A 25,938-nucleotide genomic window follows, 5' to 3' on the forward strand; every position below is an offset into this window, starting at 1 on the left:
TTGAACCTGCAACTTACAGTCCGGAGTTAGGGACACTACCATTGCACCACAAGAGGGCCTTGAAGAATCTTTAATCAGTATTACTTAATCTGAGTCAGAAAATGTTAGTTAAAACAGAAAACTCATTATCAATTCTTCTACAGAAATAGCGAGAAAGAGGAAGAAAGCAAGATGGGATTAGGAGAGAAATGACAAACAAAAATGAAAAAGTAAAAATTAAACCATCTTCGTACATGCAAATTCCCTGAAGCAGTTTTTACTAAGACTGCAGGAACATATGGCTAAAGTAAATATACAAATATTTAAGGAACTAGCTAAGATATTTTCAAAAGGAAAATTTTTATTATTCATCAAACTAGTTTTCATAACACTACTAGGTTATGTTAGAGAAACACTTGGTGCATAGCAATCAAGACACCAATATTCTGTCACTGAGTACGAATGAGGACCAAATATAGTTCTTGCGCCGCAATACAACACAACGTTTTACTCATTGTTATGAAATTATCGGGTCAGTTAAACATCTAGTATCCTCCAGGTTGTGATATTTTGTGAATTGAAGAATGCAGGTCTTGGAAAATTACACTGAAAAATCAACACCGATCAAAACTTAGAAGATTAAATTAAATTAACATCATATATGTTTCAAACAACATTGAGAGTTTTGCTAGGAGTTAAGTATTTCTAGTCTGTTCAGAAACTTAAATTATAGCAATTTAACTTAAGAATTTTGAGAACTTTTAAATTTTGAATGGAACCTAGGTAGCCCACAAAGTCTATTTTGCATCCATTCCTTTTTGCTTCCAAAATAAATGATTTTCAATTCAAAGAAAAGCATTTTTATAAACATTACCATTGCTGTTGACTTGGCATATCTGTTCTCATTGTCTAAGTGGCATTTTCCATCATGAGGGATGACAATTCCAGCCAACTTGCTGTCCATTCCAAAATGGGTATCAGCATCAGTCACAAATACCAACAAGTGTAAGGAATCATTACGCCAACCAATTTTTTCCTAAAATAGAGATTATTTTTAATACTTCATCAAATTGTTTGTTGATACTTTAATCAGTTTGTTCCCGATCTGCATGACAATGTCTAAAGGTACAGCTAGATATATTCAAGAGTTTAATTTACCTTACAGACAGTTGCTTGTAATATTGCATCAAATCCTCCTTCAGTATCATCTACATTTGCAGAAATTTGCTGTTTTTGAACAACTTCATTAAATCTTGTTGTGTCTTCAGTCAGCGAAAGCATGTGTCTATAACCAAATGTAGGCAAACATTCTGTGTCCTGAGTCCTATTTAAAGAAAACAATATTTTTCCAGTTCCATGCAAAATGAAGTTCCGAATGTAGCAGGAGGTGAGTTTGCAAAATATTAAGCATGTCATGAAAAGCAGAACAGCAGAGTTTTGCACAATCAGTTGAAAGAAACTTGTTTTTTTTAAAATCAGGAAAGGGCAAATCCTGTAAATAATGATAATGTGAATTTTATAGCATTATCCTTGATATAAACTGTGAGAAAATAGTTGCACGGTCATGATTGTATCATTTTGCAGTCAGACAAAGAAAATCAGAGCACTGAACATATCATTTCTACCTAACATATGAAGAGCAATTATTAGCATAGCTCACTTTTGTATTGTATTCAATATCAACTGGAGGTAACTTGTTTTTTTTATTATGTTCATGTGTTTAAATGCTTTGAGTGCAGCAGGCATACCCAACATTCTTTAAATGTGCTAATTTAATGTAGATACAATTCTGGAAAAGGAAGAGAACCGAGGAGCACATTTTCAATCCAGTTTGACATTGTACCCAAATGGTGTGAGATATTTCCTCAGGAATTTTCATATCAATTTTTCATAGCCAAGTTAGAACTTATGGATTATAATAAAAACATAGCATCACTATCTGATGCAAATCTTTTTGCAATGCAGCTTGAAGCAGTGGAATAAAGATGTCCACAATTGATATTTGTAATATTAATGAAACTAAAAAGAGGTATAACTTGTGAGATAGATATACATTTTGAATTGTATTATTTATATAATCCAAAGTTATATAAATCCATTTATTTTTATAGTCTTGAAGCTAATTGGCTAGATTTCCCTTAAATTCAGATAATAAAGAATATTCCCACACAAAAATTCATTGATAAACATGGGGTGACAATTACATTGGATCAAATTTTGTTGCAATGCACATGCACTGAATGACATAGGACTGCTGTATTTGCTTGGTAGATATGAAGTAAATTGACAGTAGAAAGTTAATTCTGGTCATTGATAGAGTAACCATCCTTATAACTATTTGATAATTGTTAAGTTCCAGCAATTGAGCTGTTTGTCTCTGAAAATTATTTATTACATGCATTGAGTCTATTCCTAACAAAAGCAGTTTTGAACTCTATTACTCTAGCTTTACGATGCAATTTGCATATGCCGGTAGAGTTTCAGTAGTAACAGGTAATTAGCTCATTTAATACCATCTATGTTCTTGATTATGTTACACATGTAAAGACAAAATCTATTCTGGAGGTAAGCAAATTGGAAGTCATTCTCCCCAGAAAGTCTTAGTCTATTTAGCTTTTTTTCTCTCCATCCAGTTCTAACTGTTTGAAAAGTTTTACTCTCGAATGGTTGCACCTGATTCATACCTTTGCAAACTGAAAAAGCTGCCAACTGCTACTTGGGTTCTTTTAACACTTGGGATTTAAAGTGTAAAATGTTGGTCTTGTACCAATTTTAAGGGTGGAAACATTTTCGCAGTAATATAATAGCATTAGAAAAAGCCCTTGCAATCTGTTCCACCATTGAGCTGCACCAGGACTGATTGCTCCATCCTGCACGATCCCTATTATTGCAAGTGTCTGGTGATCCCTGCTTTGATGTATTCATGGACTCAACAGGTTAGGGACAATAATTTTCAGTGGTTTAGGAGAACAGCAACTTTGACTTGGAATAAAATGTTTTTTTTTAGTTTACTCATGGGATGTTGTTAACACCAACATTTATTGTCCATCCCCAGTTGCCCTTGAACTGGGTGGCATTAGAGGCTAAAGTAATGTATAACGTCTTTTTGGGTTGTCGGAAAGAGATGATTTATCTTAGGTCAGGATTAGTTCAGAGGATCGTTAGCAATAAGATTATTTTAAATGACTTCTTGGTACCCTGACTGTTGTACACTTGCTGGACTCCTGAAGAATATATCAATATACGCCCTGTATATTAAAATCAGTATAAAGTGCGTACCAGCAGGGATTGGCTAAATCCTTCGGAGTCGTTTTGATGAAAGGAGACATTGGCTTGTCTACGAATGCTCCGAAGCCTAGTTTAAAGTTACTGGTCAGTTTGGCCATTTCCTTGGAGAGAGAGGAGCCCAGTTCTTTAATTCTGTTCAGGTCATCGATCATAGAGGCAGAAAGGTCCATTAGGTAATAAAGGTCGACTGGGTAATCTTCAAACTGCCGCACATCCACTCCAAATGTCAGCTGACTGCCTGTTAGAAAGTTACATGATCAATTTATAAACAAATACCATGTTTGAGGTGCTGAATGTTGATATCAGAAAGAAATATCTGATCGAATACATCACGCCTGCTACCTTTATGTTTGGATTTGTAGAGATTCAATTCTTATTCATTCTGTTCATTTACAATTAGGGGTTAACAATTGAAATGGAACATTACCGCATAAAAAAAAACTAAATTCAGAATTTTTATCCGTTAGTTTCCAGTACAGTGACATTATAGATTATAAAATTATTTTACTTACTTCATTTGCACATTGTTAATCACGGCATTGTGGGTATTCAATGATTATTTTTTAAAAGAAAAGCAGTTCTATTTAAAATTGATCCCTTTGACGGAATGTTTAAACCCAAAATTTCGCTTTTATTTCACTCTTGTAATAATTTCAAGGCTTTCTGATGCAGGCATTCCAAGGCTATAAAGGAACTTATCGTTTGCCCAGGCCGCCTGCACTTATTATTACAGTGAAACCTTGTGAAAAGTTGCTTGAAGTTTCTTTTAAGATGCATCTGCGGAAATACAAGAACACCACTTGTCATCGCGTTTACCTGGTCGCAGGTTAAGTGCAAGTTTTTGTGGGGACATTTGTATCCTTATCCCGTCCCTCTTCTCGCTGCTTAAACTCACAGGCTCGCCTTTTATAACCCGAAGGTCGCTGAAAGGGGACTCAATAAACTGCCGAGGACATCCTCGCGACGAAAGATTCTCAAGAGTATCACATCTCCCACCAAAATTTGAATCGTCGCTGAAGTCCTAAGATAAATAATGCATATTCGGCGCTTAGATCTACCTTGGTAATGTAGCAAGAATTTTGAAATGTATTAACAATCATATTTCCTTTAAGAATATTCTTAAGTATGCCACCCAGTAATGTTCATGTCTCCAAACCAATGTCCCATTTGAATCTTCAAAACATACTTAATGTTTTTGAATATCTACCATTTTATAACAATATGCTGCATACATTTTGTTCTATCAGCTTGCATTCACTCGTCATGTAATTTGAGAGGAATATTTGTACAAGTTTGTTCAAGACTCTAATTTTCGAAGCCTCAGGCCACTTAAATGAATTAAAGGCACATGTAAAGCAACAGATAGAGTTTGAATTGGTGTACATTTCCGGTTTGAAACAGAAATGAGGGCCATATTTTTGGTGCGGATTCATTTTTTAGAACCTCGCCTTCGCATTTTCTATAAATCTATGAAATGGATTATTCATTTTCTCCAGTTCAGACTGCAATTGTCTAGAGGAAAAGGCTGTGGTTTTAATGGATTAACTATTAACTTCACAGTCAAACTCAAGAGTAAACAGCACAGACAGAAGCTTCCTTTTAACACATTAAAAAAAGGAGAGTAAAGATTGCCCTTTGAAGACGTGGTATTCCTTTATAAGTGATTGTTGTACCTCCTGGAAGCACCAACCGCACAGCGGCCCAAGCCTCAAACAGTCTTCACAAGTGAGTGCGCTTCCAGAAGAGCAGGAACCTGCTATGGAAACAATGGAGGAATTAGTAACCAGGACCTAAACTGGGGGAATAATGTGCCTGCGCCCAAAATGAACGTATCTGAACGTTTGACTGATAGAAGTGACTGCTAAACGTGAACAGGTAGGCGATTAGGACCAAAAAAACTTTATGAAATGAGATGATCAAATGAATGGATTAAAATAACGCATAAGTACATCTACACCTCTCCCACAGAAATCAGTGAAATATTCATAAGTGCTAATTCACAAAGTCGAAGCGAGGAGATGACACTTGCGCACCTGAGGTAATGTTATGCAAATTTAAACAAACATTTAATTTCACTTACAGTATCAGATACCTCAGGTAATACTCAAGATCATGGAGCAGATTTGCTTTTAGGCTGCGTAACAAACAAAACAAAACCCAGTAAATGTTATAAACTCACCTTTTGCACGAATCAATGTTTTTGCCAGAAGCAGCACCATTGTCACCAGGTTCACTCCCATGTCTTTGGAATCGGATACACTGTAACCAGATGAAAAGGATGAGTTTCCAGGCGAAGAAAGGTTTGAGAAACCTTGAGAAGCCTGCTACCTGCAACCTCGCGTTGGCTGGGGGTGGAGCCGCAAACACCGAGAAGGGGACGTGTTCCCTACCTGGGGAGGTGGAGCAGATCGCTGACACTTGGAGTCTCGCTCAAGTACGGTCACCATGGTGGAGCCGGCTCACCCTTGCTTCTCGTCAGCTTCCTTCTTCCTTTTTTGGTAAAGGCAGGTAAGAAGAAAACATGTTAGAAAGCTGTAAGGATTAGTACCTGGCGAAAGGCAGAGAGCTCACCTAACTCATTGTGAGCTGCCCACTTCCGGCAAATTTCAAGTACTCTAGAGGTAACATTTTGTTCACTATTCATTGCTGCGAGAATCCGGCCCACCTGCCAGTTCAAAAACTTACAAACAACGTCCTGATCGTTTTGTTTTGACTTTCTAAGTCCGGGATTTCCGAATTAATTGATGGTTCCGTACATCTAACAAAAATAATATAGATTCACAGGTAACGCTGCAAATTATTAGTGTTTGTACAAAGGGCGAGAGGGCACATTGACAAGCTCGAACAATCTTTCCGGACTCTCAAGTTACCGGGTCACCGGCATTACTAGGAGAGGCAAACTTGTTGACAATGGGGTCTTGTCCACGCGAAACACGAAGAATAAGAATTTGGAAAGTTAAAATAACGATTTTCATCAACATAATTTAACTGCCATTCTTAAAAAGAATCAACATTGTGTCCTGTAACTCATTTCAATATCCCCTTAAATTGCATTTATCCCCTTAAATTGCATTAATCCCCGATTTGCCCATTCCACGATAACAGGCTTAATGAAGTATTAAATACTGTTTCTATTCACAGACGCTGCCTGATCTGTTGAGTATTTTCAGCAGTTTTGTTTTCAGGTTTGCACTATTGACAATGTTTTGCTGTTGTCCATTCTATTAACTCATTTGTCTTTCTACTTTCTCTTACAATCCCCTGCCTATTTCCTACTATTGTGTAGTTAGCAGATTTTATGAACATAGGAACATTTAAAAAGTAGAAGCATGAGTAGGATGTTAGGCTCATTGAACCTGCTCCACCATTCAATATGATCATGGTAGCTCCTCTATCTCAAAGTCATACTCCCAATCTCTCCCAGTAACGCTTGACGACTGTAGTGTGTAGAATCTATCTACCTCTTTCTTAAATATATTCAATGAATTGGCCTGCGCAAAATTATGTGGTAAAGAACTCCTCAGGTTCACCATCTTCCGAGTGAAGATAGCTTTTCTGAACTCTTGTGCTAATGGCATAACCCGTACCCTAAAACTGACATTCTATTTCCAATACCATGCTATATGCTTTGAAATGTAATTAGACTTCAGTCTTTCGAACATTAACAACAATTAAGTCTTGCACCACAGTGCATAGTGTCCTTGCATCTGAGCTACATTGGCCTTGGAAGGTGCGTTCAGAATGTGGCCAAACAGGCTGCTTATCAATTAATCTGTAAATTCTTCTGGTATGTCTATGGCAGATAAGTAAGAGTGGGAGAATCTCCTGGCTAGTTATGCTTGATACTGAACAGTCCTCTTCAAGATATTCCCTCTGGTGATAGACTGGCTTCCCGTTCAAAGGAAGACTAGCCATGGGAACAGCCATAAGAACATGTTTTTGTCTGCTTCCTGTCACTAGACAATGAAGAGAACCACAAAGAATGTTAATTAATATTTTTGCATCTCAAAGGTGGTTTCTTAGATAGTTTGTTCTGGAGCTATCCATTATTTTAATCTCTTAAGTTTTTCTTTACAAGTTTCTATAAGTAAAACTTACATGACAATTTTCTATTGCTGCCAGAATAGGCTTATTTGAATTTAATCTTTTTTAAACCATTTTACTTACCAAATGTAGCTGCCACTCTTCAAAAGTATCAACCATTCTGGAACTCCCTCCCTAACAACATTGTGTATTATCTGTACTAAGTGGACTGCAGCGGTTCAAGAAGGCAGCTCATCACCATTTTCTTAGGGGCAGTTAGGGATGGGCAATAAATGCTGGCCCTGCCAGTGACACCCACTTCCAGTGAATGAATAGGAAAATGAATATGTTCATTTTCATGGGATTTCTTAGTGCAGCTTGGATCTGCAGTCCACTATTGCAGTCTGCACATCTCCTATTTGTTTCTCTGTCTTGGAACTAGTTATCCATAAATTTTGACTCCCTAATTCAGTCCTCCAACTTCTATTTGCTGTCTTCCCTAACAAACCCTCCATCACTCCAGTGCCATTCAGACTGCTCTGAGCTTCTGCATCACTTTTCCTCATTCTGTCCAGTTGCCTGCACATTTTCAGTTGCTCAACTTTCATTCATTCCTTACAATCTGACCAGAGTTTACCTCTTGCTATTCTGTTCTGCAGTTCATATGATGTAAATTAGAAACATCGTATAACAATTAACAGGATGGAAAAATAGTTTGCTGCTTGGAAAACTGAAGCTGAAAGGTTCTCTTGAGACAAGATCAGGTAATGTTGAAAGTGGAGGAAAGAAAATAAGCAAATACTTAAGCATAGAGATAGAAAAGCAGATTGGGCCAAAGAACAAAAGCAAAGAAAAAGATCAAATGCTTGTTGAGTAAAACCAACCAGAATGAGGTGGTGATGCAAACTTGTTCTCTGAGGCTCTGAGGTCTAATCAAGGGATGATTTACAGTATAAAATTGTATGGGAAGTACTAATGGTGGCGAAATTGACAGTAGTGAAAGCAAATCATGGACAATGGATAGAGATATTTTGGTGGAACCAGATAACAATTAGTGGGGCTTGGTGACATGTTTCTTTTATGGTTAATTATATTATGAAACTACCAAATTTGAGTCTACTGCCTTTTCTTCTGTGACAAATGTAGATGTGTTAAATAAGAAGGTAGAACAGAAGGTTTCTCAAGTGAATAATTTCTAAACATGCCTGTGAGTGTTCTCTATAAAGTAAAATATATAAAATTTATCAGGCAAAAACATTGTGAAAGCTGCCAAGAGAGAATTACTTCATTTGAGAAGTAAAGTGAATCGAACAAAGTCATAGTAATAGATGAGATAACGCAGTGTAGAGCTGGATGAACACAACAGGCCAAGCAGCATCAGAGGAGCAGGAAAGCTGACGTTTTGGGTCGAGAACCTTCTTCAGAAAATGGTAATAGATGGATCTTTTCCCCTATTCTTACAGTTTTTCAGAGAACTTAGAGATGGCAGTTACAAGGTATGTGCTGTAGATATATGGCTATTTGTTTAGATTAGATTCCCTACAGTGTGGAAACAGGCCCTTCGGCCCAACAAATCCACACCACCCCTTGAAGCATCCCACCTAGGCCCATCCCCCTATAATCCACACACCCCTGAACACCACGGGCAATTTAGCATGGACGATCCACCTAGCTTGCACATCTTTGAACTGTGGGAGGAAACCAGGGCACATGGAGGAAACCCACGCAGACACGGGGAAAATGTGCAAACTCCACACAGACAGACAGTCACCTGAGACTGGAATCAAACCCGGGTCCCTAGCACTGTGAGGCTGCAGTGCTAACCACTGAGCCACCAAGCCGTCCTTATTCTCTTCACACACAATATAAATTATCATGATTCCTGCTTTTATGACAGTTATGAAATTAAAATATATTAACATATATGGTGCATTGTTATATATTTCTATGGGAAAGGGAGATTGTGTATATTTCCTTGAAGGTTGACTCCCCTTGAGGGATAGAAAGGGAAAGAGAAGGGGAAAAGTATGTGTGTATCAATAGGAAAGAGCTGAACCCTCATGCTTAGGGCGACACGGTGGCTCAGTGGTTAGCACTGCAGCCTCAAAGTGCCAGGGACCTGAGTTTAATTCCAGCCTTGGGTAACTGTCTCTGTGGAGTTTGCACATTCTCCCTGTGTCTGCGTGGGTTTCCTCCGGGTGCTCCAGTTTCCTCCCACAGCCCAAAGATGTGCAGGTTAGGTGGATCGGCCATGCTAAATTGCCCATAGTGTTCAGGGATGTGTGGGGTATAGGGGGATGGGTCTGGGTGGGATGTTCCAAGGGGCAGTGTGGACTTGTTGGGCCGAAGGGCCTGTTTCCACACTGTAGGGAATCTAATCTTACACAGTTCGGTCAGTGTGGTTAATTCCTGTTTGTGAGTTTACATATTTACGGTGCAAGTGTGCTAATTCTAGAGGTGAAGCAAAATCAGTGAACGTTACAAGCTGTACTTGAGGTTACTGTCTAAAATTTTTTTTAAAAATTGAATGGTATAAGAAACCGATGGCGTTCTAACCTAGATGGGAGAAGTGCACCGTCTTTTTGTACTCCCAGTACTCCACACAACACAACATAAATTTAACTTGTTATACTTAGTTCCTAATCTGCCCAATTATATGCTATATTTATCTTACAATAAGAAAATCAATCAACCAGCTCTCTTTAATTAACACAAAATTATTGATTTAGTTTGAAAGAACCTATTCAATGAATTGACTGACAGGTTGTAATGTGAAAATATGCAAAATAAACTGCAGTGGTTCAAGGTAACAGCTCACCATCACCTTCTCAAAGATGACTAGGGATGGGCAACAAATGTTGGCTGAGCCAGCGACACCCTCATCCCTTAAATGAATAAAAGAAAGTAATGGTTACCACTATAAATATGACAAAAAATACATAAAGGTATTGCATATTTTAGGTAAAGGAAAAAAGTCAGATTTCACTCTGTCGTAATTGACCGCAGGAAAAAAAAAATTGGTCGATAAGTTTCAGAGATAGCAGGGACTGCAGATGCTGGAGAATCTGAGATAACGCAGTGTAGAGCTGGATGAACACAGCAAGCCAAGAAGCATCAGAGGAGCAGGAAAGCTGACGTTTCGGGCCTAGATCCTTCTTCAGAAATATGGGAGGGGAAGGGTTTCTGAAATAAATAGGGGGGGGGGGGTGGATAGAAGATGGAGAGAGGTGAAGTCTTTGTTTTTGAAAACAGAAAAGGATAATGATTGATATAAAATAAAGAATTGCAGATGCTGAAAATCTGAAGCAAACACGAGAGGATGTTAGAAAAACTCAGAAGGTCTGGCAGCATCTGTACAGAGAGAGAAACAGAGTTAGTGTTTAGAGTCCAGTGACCCTTCTTCAGAATTTCACGACACTGTTTCTCTTTACACAGATGTTACTAGACCTGCTGAGTTTCGCCAGCAACTTTTGTCTTTGTTTGTAATGAGTGGAGTCCTGCTTTGGTCTATGCTGGTGTCTCAATATTTTACAATTTACACAAAGCACTCCATGAGGGGAACAAAGGCATGGTAGCTAAATTCAAAGATAGATATGCAGGTGCACAAAAGTAGATACAGAACAATCTAGAAGGTTAGTGGAATGCTGTAATTATTACAAGAAGAATTGAAGATAAAGGTAAAATTGTTATGCTTCAGTTATACTGGACATCAGTACGTGCACACCTTGAATATTGTGCGCAGTTTTGACATTTTTATTTAAGAAAGGTGTATTTATTTAGGTGTACAAAATGATCAGAGGTATAGATAGAGTGTATAGCCAGTGACTTTTTCCTAGGGGTCAGGTAGCTTTTACAAGGGGGCATAGTTTGAAAATGAGTGTATGTTAATATAGGGGAGACATCAGAGGTATCACAGAGAGTGATAGGGGTGTGGAATGCATTGCTGGAGAGGATGATGAAGTCAGCCTTATTAGGGGCATTTAAGTGGGTATTAGTTAGGCATATGTATGATAGTATAATGTAGGGGTGAGGTTAGATGGACCCTAGGTTTAGGGTAAAATTTTGGCACAACATTGTGGGCCGAAGGGCCTGTACTGTGTTGTACAGTTCTATGTTCTATAAAGGATATAAATGGAGGCAGTTCAAAGAAGGTTTACTGGATTCATACCTGAAATGATTATGTTGTTATACAAGGTTAGGCTTTTTATCATTAGAGATTAAAAGAGTGAGGGGTGATTTGGCTGAAGGAGATAAGATCCTCAATGGACTTGACAAGGTGGATGTGGAGAGATGTTACTTCTTGTCAGTAAGTTCAGAATTAAGGGGCACCATTTTAAAATTAGTGGTTAGCCTTTTTGGATGGGTTGAAAGAAAATTCTTTTCTCTCAGAGCTTTGTGTGACTTATGAATACTCTACTTTAGAAGGCCTAAAAGGTGGGGACTGTGAAATATTTTTAGGACAGAGTTAGGTATATTCTTGTTTGCAAGGGAATCAAGAGTTATCAGGGATAGATGGAAATGTGAAATTTGAATTACAAACAGGTCAGCCATCATCTTATTGAATGGTGGAGTGGGATCAAGAGGCTGAATAGTCTACTTCTGCTCTTATTTCATATGTTTGAATCTATTCACCAGCCTGGAAAGAAACTGTTCAAACAGGACAGCCATAAAACCAAATCATAATAACAGACAGGTGTGTGGGAGTACAGACACCTGGTATATTTGCACATAAGTCATTAATGTTGGAAACAAAGGTAGAGAGAGCACTATTCTAGGCTTCATTGAAAGAAGCATAAAGAACAAGAACAGGGAGATTATGGTGAATTTATATAGGACACTGATTAGATCTCAGCTGGAGTATTCTGTACAGTCCTGGGTGCCACCACTTTATGAAGAGTGTGAATGCAGAGAGTCAGTGCAATAGCAGTAAATTGAATCTAAATATAAGGATCAATAAAGTTTAAACTGATTTATTTTGATCTTTTAAGTCAAATGAGTTTGACACTCCTGATCTTACGTTACAGAAGGTCATCACCAAATAATGTCTTGTCCAACTTATTGTGACAAACATCATGGTAGTTTAGCTACTTGATCAAAGTTAGTAATTCCAGGCAAAGAACAAGACACCGAGATAACAAAGTGTGGAGTCGGATGAACACAGCAGGCCAAGCAGCATCTTAAGTACAAGACACAGTTGTGCTAGATCGGGATAAAAAATCATCTGGAATGGTAGAGGATACTGTTCTAAAGGTGGAGTAAGGCATTTGCCAACATCAATGCAAGAAACCATACAAAACTGACAAGAACATTTCAGGGAGCTAGGATCAAGGTGTACAAGAATATGACAGTTCGGTTAAGGTAAATAACAAAGAAATATTTCCATTAGCTGATGCTAAAAGAAAACAGATTTAAAGTTTGGGCAAGAGATACAAGGGGAATGTGAGAAAGAATTTTTAATAAGCTGGAACTCACTGCACATAATAATGGTAAAACCAGAGACAATCAATTATTCCAATAGGAAGTTGGATAGGCTCTTAAAGGAAGACCCAAAGAGTGAATGGATTACTTCACAGAGAGTTGACAACAACACAATGAGCCAAATAGCTTCCTGTTGTGGTAATTCCTCTATGAACATTCTACCCAGAGCTAAAACTTGGGCAGAAGAAGGCTAAGAGGAAATCTGTTGGAATTTTTCAAAATAATTAGATGTTTTGAAAGAATAAATATAAAGAAACTCTTTCTCATAGTCAAAGGATCAAGAACCAAAGGGCACAGATTTAAAATGATTCCCAAATGTAACAAATGTGAAAAATAACAGTTTTCAAGCAATGAGTTGTTTGGATCAGGAATACAATGCCTGGAAGTGTTCAGGAGGCAGATTAAGTTGAAACATTCAACAGGGCATTGGACGATGATGAACAAAATGTGGCAGTGATATTGGACAGTCAGTAATAACATAATAGGCTGAATGGTCTCAACTGTGTGATAAGAATTCTGTGATTCTGTAAGTTCACAGAAGTCATGACAACTTTTATTTATTATCTAGCCTTACCTAACAATGACTGACAGTGCTGTTTTTAAAATACATATGGGACTAACAAAAGCCTGCAACTGCAAGCTCCACAATGTATGACTAAAATGTTTCAAGAAATGGAATAACGAAGAACACAGTTGTCTACTTTGAGCATTTTCTGTTCCCCATGACAAAACCCACATTTTAAAAAGCACATAAGTGTCATACATTACTTCAATTGAAATTATAGTTTGAACTTTGTCACTAGGATACACTTCAAGTAACATTCTCAGTTTTGCTGAAGTGAGCCAAGATGTTTACGTGTAGGGAGTGAATAAACTGAAAAACAATATTAAACTTCTCAAAAATAGTCAGTGAGACTTTTTAAACTGACCACTATAATTTAGCAGGTGGCTAATTCTATTCACTAGGCAGCTGTCTGTGATAAACATAGATATTTAAGGAGTGAAGACCATGGGTTTGATATTGATCCAGTGATGCAGGACCCCTATTCATTGGAAAACCAATGGGAACTTCACATTTTTTCTCTGTGGAGGAGGAGAGGGTTTCAATGATGTAACTCAATCTGGCACTTACTAAGGTGTCAATCAAAGATTACGACCTAAAAGAAGAGCTCATGGTGACGGGCCTAACATTTTAGCGTAGATGGATGATTGGATTCGGATACTGTAGGGAGGCAATAGCTTCTCAGGGGAGTGCACTGACAGCTGGGTTTCTGGTACTGTGACTAGCTCCACTGAAATGAAAGGTATATCAGATTCCAAGTGATCGATTGTAACAGGGGACTCACTAGTTGACAGACATTTCTGTAGCTGTCATCAAGTCATCAGGATGGTGTGTTGCCTCCCTGGTGGCAGGGTCAAGGATGTCTAAGAGAGAGTACAGAATATTCTGAAAGGGGAGAGTGGCCGGCAGGAAGTTATTGTGCATATTGGTACTAATAGCATAGGGAGGGAAAGGGATGAGGTTTTGCAGAGGGTTTTCTTCGCTTAGACTTCAGAAGTTAGTTCTGGATTAAATCATGTCAAATACAAATTTCTTGGAAGATTCTAACATATTCCACTGATTACTGAATATTCTTTGACAAGAATATGACCAATTATTTGATTCTGAAAGGACACCTCTAGTGCATCCGTTATCACTTTCCTATATTCAGAGACAATATAGGAAACTAGGCAGGAGGTTAAAAAATAGGTCCTCAAGGGTAGTAATATCTTGATTACTGCCAGTGCCATGTGTGAATGAGAGGAGGAATAGGAGGATAGAGCAAGTGAATGTATGGCTGAGGAGCTGGTACAGGGATCAAGGATTCATATTTTTGGACCATTGGGATCTCGTCAGGGGTGGAAATGATCTCTATAAGAGAGATGCATTCCACCTGAATTGGAAGGGGACCAATAACCTTGTGGGCAGATTTGCTAGTGCTAGTTGGGAGGCTTTAAACTAGTAAGGAGGGTGGTGTGACCAAAGTGATAGTGAAAAGAAGAGAGAAGGCAGAGGCTGGTACAATAGATAATGAGAGCAAGTCAAATAGTCAAGGCAGACAAGAGCTTGACTCAAAACAAGGTAAGCCTAATAAATTAAACTGGATTTATTTCAATTCAAGAGGTCTAACAAGTAAAGCACATGAACTCAGGGCATAGTGCAAACAGAGGACTGGGGTACAATAGCTATGACAGAAACATGGCTCAGGGAAGGGCAGGACTGTCAGATTAATGTTCCAGGGCATAGAAGCTATAGGAAGGGTAGAAGGGGGCAAGAGAAGACAGGGAGTAGCAGTTTTGGTTATGGATGACATGGGACTGTCATAGTGTTAAGGGCTTGGATGGAGATGAATTTGTTAAATGTGTACAAGAAAACTTTCTTATTCAAATGCAGATGTACCTACTAGGGAAGGAGGAATACTTGACCTTTTGTTGAGAAATAAGGCAAGGCAAGTGACTGAGGTATCAATGGGGGAGCACATTGCGGCAAGTGATCATAATTTATTAGTTTCAAAATAGTTCTGGAGAAGTATTGAACTGATTAAAGCTCTAAATTGGAATAAGGCCAATTTTGACAGTATTAGTGAGGAAATTTCAAAAGTTTATTGAGGGAGACTATTATTAAGTAAAGGGATGATTGGGAAGTGGATAACAAAGTGTGGGGCTGGATGAACACAGCAGGCCAAGCAACATCTTAGGAGCACAAAAGCTGATGTTTTGGGCCTAGACCGTTCATCAGAAAAGGCAGATGGGAGGAGGATTCTGAAATAAATAGGGAGAGATGGGGAGGTGGACTGAAGATGGAAAGAGAAGATAGGTGGAGAGGAGAGTATGGGTGGGGAGATAGGGAGGGGATAGGTTAGTCAGGGTAGGACAGATAGGTCAAGGGGGCGGGATGAGGTTAGTAGGTAGGAAATGGAGGTGCGGCTTGAGGTGGGAGCAGGGGATAGGTGAGAGGAAGAACAGGTTAGGCAGGTGGGTATGAGCTGGGCTGGTTTTGGGATGCAGTGGGGGGAGGGGGGATTTTGAAGCTGGTGAAATCCACATTGATACCATTTGGCTGCAGGGTTCCCAAGCGGAATATGAGTTGCTGTTCCTGCAACCTACGGGTGGCATCATTATGGCACTGCAGGAGGCCCAGGATGGACATGTCGTCTAAGGAATGGGAGAGGGAGTTGAAATGGTTCACGACTGGGAGGTGCAGTTGAGATAACGAGAGTTCCAAGATAATATGTTACTGTTAGTGTAAAGGGCAAGACTAGTACGTGTCAGGAATGTTGGCTGACTAGAGAAATGGAGGCTCTGGTCAAGAAAAAGAAGGAGGCATCTGTCAGCTGCTTTTGAATGAATCCCTAGAGGGGTATAAGGGCAGCAGGAGGACACATAAGGGAGAAATTAGGAGGGCAAAAAGAGGAAAAGAGAGAGCTTTGGAAAATAGAGTTAAGGAGAATACAAAGAGATACTACATATTTATCAATGACAAAAGAATAACTAATGAGAGAATAAGGCCCCTTAAAGATCAGTGTGGCCGTCCATGTGTAGACCTGTAGGAGATGCATGAGATACTAAATGAATATTTTGTGTCAGTGTTTACTGTGAAGGAGGACATGGAAGCTAAGGAACTTGGGGAAATAAACAGTTATGTCTTGAAAAAGAGTTCATATTACAGAAGAGGAGGTGCTGGAAGTTTATAATGCATAATGGTAAATAAATCCCAAGGACCTGATCAGTTGTTACCCAGAAACTTGTCAGAAGCTGGGGAAGAGATTGCTGAGCCACCTGCTTAGATATTTGCATCATCTACAGTCCTAGGTGAAGTCCAGAAGACTGGAGGTTGGCTAATATGGTGCCATTATTTAAGAAAGGCTGTAAGGGAAAGCCAGGGAAGATAGACTGGTGAGCCTTATGTCAGTGGTGAGTAAGTTGTTGGAACAGATTCTGAAGGACAGGATCTCATGTATTTTGAAAGGCAAGGACTGTTTACGGATGCTGAATGAAAACCGAAAGAACTGTGGATGCTGTAAATCAGAAAGGAAAGCAGAAACTTCTGTAATAGCTCAGCAGGTCTGGCAGCATCTGTGGAGAGAAATCAGAGTTAACGTTTTGGGTCAAGCTCTGAGGAAGGGTCACTTGGCCTGAAATGTCAACTCTGATTGCTCTCCACAGATGTGGCCAGACCTGCTGAGCTTTTCCAGCAATTTCTGTTTTTGTTAAGGATAGTGAACTTGGCTTATTGTGTGATAAATCATGTCTCATTAACTTGATTGACTTTCTTGAAGAAGTGACAAAGAAGATTGGTGAAGGCAGAGTGGTAAATATTGTTTATATGGACTTCAGCAAAGCATTCAACCTTAGTAGGGTAAGATCATATCGGATCCAGGAGACCTAGCCAATTGGAGACAAAATTGGCTTGAAGGTAGGAGACAGAGGACGTGGTAGAGGATTGCTTTTCAAACTGGAGGCCTGTGACTAGTGGTATGCCACAAGGATTGGTGCTGGGTCAGCTGTTTTTTATTATTTTTATAAATGATTTTAAATGTGAATATAGGAGGTAAGATTCGTAAATTTGCAGATGACACCAGAATTGGTGGTGTAGTGGACAGTAAAGAAGAGTATCTCAAAGTACAATGGGACCATGGTCAGATGAGCTAATGGCTGAAGGAGTGGCAGATGGAGATTAATTTAGATAAATGTGAAGTGCTGTATTTTGTTAAGGCAAACCAGGGCAGGACTTGTACGGTTAATGGCAGGGCCCTGTGGAGTGTTGCGGACCAGAGACTGAGGGGTGCAGATGCATAGTTCAATGAAAGTGGAATTGCAGGTAGACAGGATGACGAAGTTGTTTGGCACTCTTACCTTTGTGCGTCACAATGTTGATTATAGAAGTTGGGATGTCATGTTGTGGCTGTACAGGACATTGGTGAGGCCAATCTAGAATACTGCATACAATCCTGGTCAGCCTTCTATAGGAAGGATGATGTTAAACTTGATAGGGTGCTAAAAAGATTTACAAAGGATGTTGCTGGGTTCAAGGGAGAGGCTAAGTAGGCTGAGGTTTTATTCCCTGGAGTGTCAGTGGCTGTGGGGTGACCTTATAGAGGTTTATAAATGATATGGGGCATGGATAGGGTGAAAAGCCAAAGTTGTTTTCCTAGGCTGGGGAAGCACAAAACTAGAGGGCATAGGTTTAAAGTAAGAGGGAAAAGATTTTAAATGAATCTGAGAGGTAACATTTTCATGCGAGTGTGATGTATGTATGGAATGAGCTGCCAGAGGAAGTGGTGGAGACTGGTACAATTACAACATTGAAGAGGCATTTGGATAGGTATATGAATAGGAAAGCTTTAGAGAGATATGGGCCAAATGCTGGCAAATGCCACTAGGTCAGATCAGGATGTCTGGTCAGTGTGGGTGAGTTGAACTCAAGGAGAGATAATGGGAACTGCAGATGCTGGAGAATCTGAGATAACAAAGTGTGGAGCTGGATGAACACAGCAGGCCAAGCAGCATCAGAGGAGCACAAAAGCTGATATGTCGGGCTTAGACCCTTCATCAGAACCCGAAATGTCAGCTTTTGTGCTTGTAGATGCTGCTTGGCCTGCCGTGTTCATCCAGATCCGCACTTTGATATCTTGAGTTGAATGGAAAGGTTTGTTTCTGTGCTATGTGACTCTATGACTCTATTCAGCATCTGAACAGGCAGAACCAACCATGCTATAGTGTCAATTGCCATTAAATCTGGCTGGTCCATGTAAAGGGCCATAGCCTCCTGCTCCCTATTTCTCTCTGTTACAGGAATAACTGAACATACAAGTTAGGTACGAAGTAGACCATTCAGCTCTACAAGCCTGCTACACCATTCAAGAAGACCATTGATTTATGTTTTGAATTTCACATTACCAAGCTTTGATTCTCTTGCCTAACAAGAATTTATCCTCTTTGAAAAGTTAATCATCTCCATGATCTTCTGAGGCAGAGAACTCCAAAGTCACACAACCCTCTGCAACAAAACGTATCCTCACATCTCTGTCCTAAAAAGATGGCTCCTAATTTTAATCAATCAAATTGTCCTTAGATCTTCTGAACTTCAGTGAAAACAAGCCCCACCCTGTCCAATTATCCCTCATAAGACAAACTGCTCATTCCAGTTGTCAATGTAGTAAACCTCCTCCGAACTGTCTCCAATTCATTTATAACTTCCCTAAATAAAACAAAACTAAAGCTGCACACAATATTCGAGATGTACTCTCATCAATGCCCTGTAAAACTGAAAGATTACATCTTTAATTTCATGCAAATTCCTCTTCTGAAAAAGAAAGCATTCTATTAGTTTTCATAATAACTTGTTGTGCCTACAATAACTTTTTGTGAATCATGCTCTAGTCCACCTGGATCCCTCTTTACCATGAAAGATACTGCTTATTATAAGTTAAACACTCCTCACTCTTAAAAGCCAAGAGAATCTAAGCCATCAATTGTTCAAAATAGTGATGACCTATCCATAAACTGTATCTTGCTTTGAGTCCAAAAGCATTAATAATCAGGCACAGTGGCAACAAAGAATGTAAGATCAGGGAGAAAATCTGTACTCTGGGTCTACTATGGTGTGGGACATCCTGGCCCATGTACCCAAGTTTCAGCCTGTTCAGTCATGTGAAGGCGTATGGCAGGAGCCTGCAATCGTGAAAAAATGTCATCTTCAAATCAAGGGGCAGCTCATGTTAACGGACATGGCTTATTTCTACCTCCATTTCAACTCCTAACTCCGTACCTGCCTCAGCTCATGTGCTGCTGAAACCTTCATTCATGCCTCTACTTTCTTTCAACTTGACTAAATGAATTCCCCTCTGACATTCTATCCTTCTTAACTGAATAATCAGAAGCTCTGCTGCCTTACTTGCACCAAGTCTCACTTATGAATCACCCTTGTGCTTGCTGTCAAAGCTGGCGCCAGGTTAAGCAATACATTGATTTAAAACTCCTACCCTTGTGAGAATCCCCTCCAAGGCTTTGCCCCTGTCTGTCTCTGTAATGTCATTCGGCCAAAGAACTATCCAAATTATTTGAATTTTTTTCATTCTGGCTCCTTGAGCATCTCTCATTTTAATCATTCCAGTGTTGGTGGCCATAACTTCAGCTGCCAAGACCCTTTGGAATTGCTTGTCTAAACCTCTTCAACCAAGTTTTACATCAGCTGCTATAATATCAAGTTGAAGATGTAACATACATACAAGTTGTTGTCTCATCTAAATATTAGCTCTAACAATCTAGTGCTTTTTTTTCAACTGCACATTAAGTACTGGTGTGATTGTAGGTTCATTCTGTAGCATGTCGGTAAACCCATTTTACATGTGAAAACTGCTAAGAAAGAACTGAGGCAAGTTGGCACTTGAGAATATAAACAAAAACAATTATTTAAATGTCACAATGTAATGCAACATGTAACATACCAAATGAAAAAGAAACCTCAGACATCATTAAAAATAACCTTATAAGGCTATAAGATACAAGAGCAAAATAAGGCCATTTGGCCACCTAGTCTTCTCTACCTTTCGATCGTGGCTGACATGTTTCTCCAGCCCATTCTCCTGGATTCCCTTTTAACCCTTGCTCCCGTCACTAATCAAGAAGCTATCTATTGCTGTCTTAAATACACTCAATGACTTGAATTTGAGGCTCCTTCAACACTTCTGGCAGAAGAAGTTCTTCCTCCTCTCAGTTTTAAAGGGTATGATGCTGTGTCCTTGGGTCCTGTCTGTCTTACTAACGGAAGCATTTTCTCCATGTCCCCTCTGTCCCAGGCCTGTCAGTATTCTCATTCTCATCCTTCTAAACTCCAATGAGTACAGATCTAGAGTCCTCAACAGCTTGTCATATGAAAAGGCCTTCGTTCCCAGGATGTAAACCTCTTCTCGATGCCCTCCAAGGGCTATACATCCTACATATGAGGCCCAAAACTTCTCACAATATTCCAAATGCAGTCTGATTAGAGCCTTGTACAGCCTGAGCTGTACATCTCTGTTGTAGTTTAGGCCTCTTGAAATGAATGTCAAAATTGCATTTTTCTTTCCTAACTGCCAACTGAACTTGCATGTTAACCTTGAAACTATCCGGGACCAGGACTCCTAAGCCCCTTTGTACTTCAGATTTCTGAAGCCCTTCCCCATTTAGAAAATAGTCTATGCCTCTATTCTTCCTGCAAAAGTGTATAATCTCACACTTTCCCACATTGTATTCCATGCCCCCCTTCCTTGCCCAGTTTCCTAGCCTGTCCAAGTCCTTCTGCAGCCTTCCCAGTTCCTCAAACTACCTAACCTTCCACTAATTTTTGTATCATCTGCAGTTTCTTTGTCCCTCTATGTCTAATTTGCTAATTACCTCCTCAAAGAGTTCTAAAAGATTTGTTAGACATTACCTCCCCTTGACATAGCTGTGCTGACTGAGCCCTATTTTACCAAATACTTCCAAGGACTCCTCAATCTGATCCTTCATAATGAATTCTAAAATCTTGCCAACAATTGAGGTCAGGCTAACCAGCCTAGAACTTCCTGTCCTCTGCCTCCCTTCTTTCTTAAACTGGGATATTACATTAACCATTTTCCATGTCTCTGGAACCCTCCCTGACCCTAGTGATTCCTGAAAGATCACCACCATTGCCTCCATAATCTCCTCAGCTATCTCCTTTAGAACTCTGGGGTGTCATCCATCCGGTTCGGATGATATGTCCAACCTCTGTCCTTTTAGCTTCCATGGCGCCTTCTCCTTTGTGATGGCCATTGTGCTTTCCTCTGCTCCCTGACTCTCTTGAAGTTCCGGTAAGCTGCTGCTGTCTTCCACTTTGAAGACTGATGCAAAGTACCTATTCAGTTCCTCTGTCATTTCTTTGTTCCCCATTTCTATTTCTCCAGCCTCATTTTCCAGTGGTCCAATGTCCACTCTTGCCTCTCCTTTACCTTCTGTATAAGTATAATATGTGTGAGTTCAATAGTAATGGGGATAGATAGGTGTTTCCATGGCCACAAACGAGAGTCCAGGATGGTGTGTTGCCTCCCTGGTGCTCGGATCCTGGATGTCTCCGAGTTGCGGGACATTCTGGATGGGGAGGGCGAACAGCTGGTGGTTGTGGTACACATTGGTACTAAGCACGTAGCTGAACCATGGAATGAAATCCTAAAAGCAGAATATAGAGGATCAGGAAGAAAGTTGAAATGTAGAACCTCCAAGGTGGTTAGCTCAGGATTATTACCAGTGCCATGAGCTAGTCAGAGTAGCACGATATATAGGATGAACATGTGACTGAAAAGATGGTGTGAGGAAGAGGGTTTCAGATTCATCTAGCATTGGTATTGGTTGTGGGAGAGGTGGGACCTGTACAAACCTGGATATGTGAAGTATTTCAAATGGCACTTTGTAAGAATTCAAGATCAGTGCATTAATGCAAGAATGAAGGATAGGTATGGCAAGTTACGTGAACCTTGGATGACCAGGTATGATATGACTTTGCTCAAAAAAGGAAAAGGGAGCATAGATAAGGTCTAGGAGGATGGGAACTGACAAAGCCCTTGAAGTATCTAAAGAAAGTTAGAAAGAACTTAAACAAGAAATTAGAAGAGCTAAAAGGGGTCATGAAAAGTCATTAGCAAGCAGGATTAAGGAGAATCCCAAGGCTTTTATACATATATAAAGAACAAGAGGATAGCCAGGGAAAGGGTTGGCTCACCCGAGGACAAAGGAGGGAATCCATGTGTGGAGCCAGAAGAGGTGGGTGAGATTCTAAATGAATACTTTGTGTGGATATTCAGGGGGATTTTAAAACGGATGTGCAAAGCAAGTTTTTCACACAAAGGGTGGTGAATGCCTGGACTGCACTGCGGCTCTTTTGAGGTGGAAGCAGACACAATAGTAGCATTCAAGGAGCACCTGGATGAATACATGAATAGGAAGAAAATAAAGGGATATGGATCCTGTAAGTGAAGACAGTTTTAGTATGGAAGAGCAAAATGTGTCAGTGCAGGCTTGGAGGGCTGAAGGGCATGTTTCTGTGCTATACTGTTCTTTGTTCTTTATTATTTGTTCTTGTTCATTATAAAAACTCTTGCAATCTTCTTTTATATTTCTAGCTAGGTTCTCCTGATATTTCATCTTCTCTCCCTCTATGCTTTTTCAGTTGTTCTCTGCTGCCTTTTAAAGCTTCCCAATTCTCTGGCATCCCACTATTCTTTACTGTTTTGCCTGCTTTTTCTTTGGTTTTGTGTTGCCCCAACTTCCCTCATCAGCCATGGTTATCTCATTCACCCTCTTTGTTATGTTTCTTCATCCTTGTCATGAATTTTTGCTGTGCCTTCCGAATTACCCCCAGAAGCCCCTGCCGTTGCTAGTCCATCATCTTCCCTGCTAGGTTCCCCTTCCAATCAACACTGGCCAGCTCCTCATGTCTTCAAAGTTATCTTACTCGATTGTAATACTGTTACATCTGATTCCAACTTCTCCCTCTCAAACTGCAGAATGAATTCTATCATATTATAGTCACTGCCCCCTAGCCATTCCTTAACCTTGAGCTCCCTAATCAAGTTTGCCTCGTTACACATCATTAAATCCAGAATTGGCTGTTCCCTAGAGGGCTTCACCATAAGCTGCTCCAAAAAAACCATCTCATAGACATCCCGCGAATTCCTTTTCTAATTTTGCCAGTCCACTTGCATATTGAAGTTCCCCATAACAGTATTTTTCTGAAATATGTTTTCTATTTCCTGATTTACTTCCTGCCCCATATCCTGACTAATGTGTGGGAGGCCTGTACACAACTCTCATCAGGGTCTTTTTGCCTTTGTAGTTCCCTGAATCTACCCACACAGATTCTACACCTCTGACTCTATATTATTTCTTGGCATTGATTTAATTTCATTTCTTACAAACAAGCCAACCCTGCCCTTTCTACCTATCTGTGTGTACTTTCAATAGGATGCACATCCTCGGATATCTAATTCCCAGTCCTGATCTCCATGCAGCCATATCTCTGAAACCCACAACATCATACCCACCAATTTCAATCTGTTCCAAAGACAGCAATATTGATTTGAATTGACATAATGTCTGTTGAATGTCAGCCAATATGAGGTATGTTACTTATCAGTGACAGGGAGAAAATACAGAATCATATTGGCAACAAAGTCAATAAGGTAATTGCCACAGAGCACTGTTAGGTACATGTGCCACATGAAGGCTTGATAACAGAACCTTAAAAATTTCTATTTTGTTAAAAATGATTAAATTTCAGTAAATGTGATCATTTCAGTAGGTAAGATAAACATTATCATGAATGGTACTGCTATTTTGTAATGAAAATCCATTGATTTATTAATACACTTTGAAGAATAAACTTCATTCTTCTATACGTGAACCCTGATCACACATTTTGCTTAAACCTTAATGCTCTCAGAGCAACCAGCAGTGAGCAATAAATAGTGCTTCAACAGCTTTCCTTACATCCCAAGAACTAGAAAAAAGAAACTTTTGACTTATGAGACACTTTCTTTTATTCCTTTTTTGACATTCCCTGCTGTCCCTGGCACTTTTCTATTTGAATAGTCATCCTGCCATAAACTCTGTGTACCTTTAACCTTTTCGAAGTCTTTAGACTGGCACCTTGTCAAATGCCTTTTGAAGGCCCCAGAAAATCTCAGTAGCAGTTACACTGAACATACATGTCTAAAACCTACATAATCAGTCAATGAACTCTTTGGCAAATGAGCTTATAGTAAGAGCACTTTCAAAATATCTGAAGCAGCTTCAAAAAATGTGATAAATAGCAGCACAGATTTCAAATACTTATTTGAATAGCTTGGCTGCTTTTCAGTTGGAACTACTAAAATCAAGTCATGAGAGCTGAATAATATAAATTATAATAGAAAATAGGTTTTTTTCACTACGTTACTTTGAGTTTACACTTGTCTCTGCGTATTGTGCTTATTCATTCTCTCAACTGAAAGAACATAATTTGGAGGGAATCTGTAACCGTAAATTGTACATAGCTGTTTTGAAAGAGATGTTTTTTCAAGAGTGCTTGAAACATTTTCCTTGTTCCACATTATTACATTTCAGGGAGGATAACATGATGTGTCAGCACTTAGGTAAACACACACACCCCACTTCTCAGCTCGTTTGATCTATTATGTATACAATGTTACTTAGCCCTTGAGAAAGTATGGCAATCAGATCTGATACAAACTTACCATGTACACACTTAAAACAAAACATAGTTTGCCATTGTTGGGGAATTTCCAAACAGGAAATTAAGACAACAACCTGCACATCACCACCAGGTTTTCTACAATCTCTGACTCAAAAAGACGCATTACGTACCTTGCAGGTTCTTCATAGGGATCCTCCACACACCAGAACAACCTGACTGGCCATGATGGGTTCTGTGGGTGGAAATGATAGACTGAGCATGCTCTTAAAAAATGTTTCCATCATGACATCACAAGTTGGCAAATCAGGTAGCCTTTTACTCCTCCTTTGTGAAAATGTAGGTGTTACATTTCAAACTAGTTTATTTTTGATCTACAACTAACCGTGCCAACTTTGCTCCAACATTGCTAACAAAACTCAAATTTTGTAAGACTTGGAAATGGCAAGGATAATATGTGAAAAATACCTATTTGTTGAAAGAGTGAGAAAGCTCCCACAGGTTAGATAACCTATCACGGTCTTCACGGTTCTGAATCCTTGATACATTGTAGGAGGCATCACACAGTGGTACCAATTTTGTAAATGTCCCAGCTGAGGAGCTCCGATTACAGATTTGTTACTTCACAAATAAATCACTTTATGCGGTTGCAGCATTAAAGTTTCAGCAGTACTATATTGAAAAATACAAGATTTTTGGATTTGACAGGGTAGATACAGAAAACCTATTTCCCATTGTGGGAGCATCTAGGACCAAAAGATATAATCTCAGAATAAGGGGTCACCCATTGATGAAATAAATAGGAATTTGTTCTGTCAGACGGTTGTAAATCTGTGGTATTCTTTATTGCAGAGGACTGTAGAGGTTGCTGTAGAGGTTTCAAGGCTGAAATAGGCAGATTTTTAATCAGTAAATGAATCAAGGTTTATGGGGGAAAGTCA

General features: G+C 39.4%; 1 protein-coding gene across 5 annotated transcripts in view; it reads right to left on the reverse strand.

The window, feature by feature from the left end:
- itgb6 (integrin, beta 6) overlaps nucleotides 1-25,236 on the reverse strand; it is a 91,457-nt gene extending 66,221 nt beyond the window's left edge. For 3 of the 5 annotated variants that reach the window (XM_059647313.1, XM_059647311.1, XM_059647310.1), the window contains exons 1-6: nucleotides 5,447-5,608; nucleotides 4,941-5,023; nucleotides 4,084-4,288; nucleotides 3,259-3,505; nucleotides 1,138-1,303; nucleotides 854-1,015 (exon numbers count right to left, since the gene is read on the reverse strand). In XM_059647313.1, coding sequence (XP_059503296.1) covers nucleotides 854-1,015; nucleotides 1,138-1,303; nucleotides 3,259-3,505; nucleotides 4,084-4,288; nucleotides 4,941-5,023; nucleotides 5,447-5,507 — 924 coding nt within the window. In that variant the 5' untranslated portion in view covers nucleotides 5,508-5,608. Of the gene's footprint in view, nucleotides 1-853; nucleotides 1,016-1,137; nucleotides 1,304-3,258; nucleotides 3,506-4,083; nucleotides 4,289-4,940; nucleotides 5,024-5,446; nucleotides 5,609-5,657; nucleotides 5,758-25,170 lie in introns of those variants that run through there. The other 2 variants (XM_059647312.1, XM_048534799.2) reach the window with 2 other exon arrangements.
- Between the last annotated feature and the right edge of the window lie 702 nt (nucleotides 25,237-25,938).

Source organism: Stegostoma tigrinum, chromosome 7 (assembly GCF_030684315.1).
Source record: "Stegostoma tigrinum isolate sSteTig4 chromosome 7, sSteTig4.hap1, whole genome shotgun sequence".
Taxonomy (NCBI): Eukaryota; Metazoa; Chordata; class Chondrichthyes; order Orectolobiformes; family Stegostomatidae; genus Stegostoma; species Stegostoma tigrinum.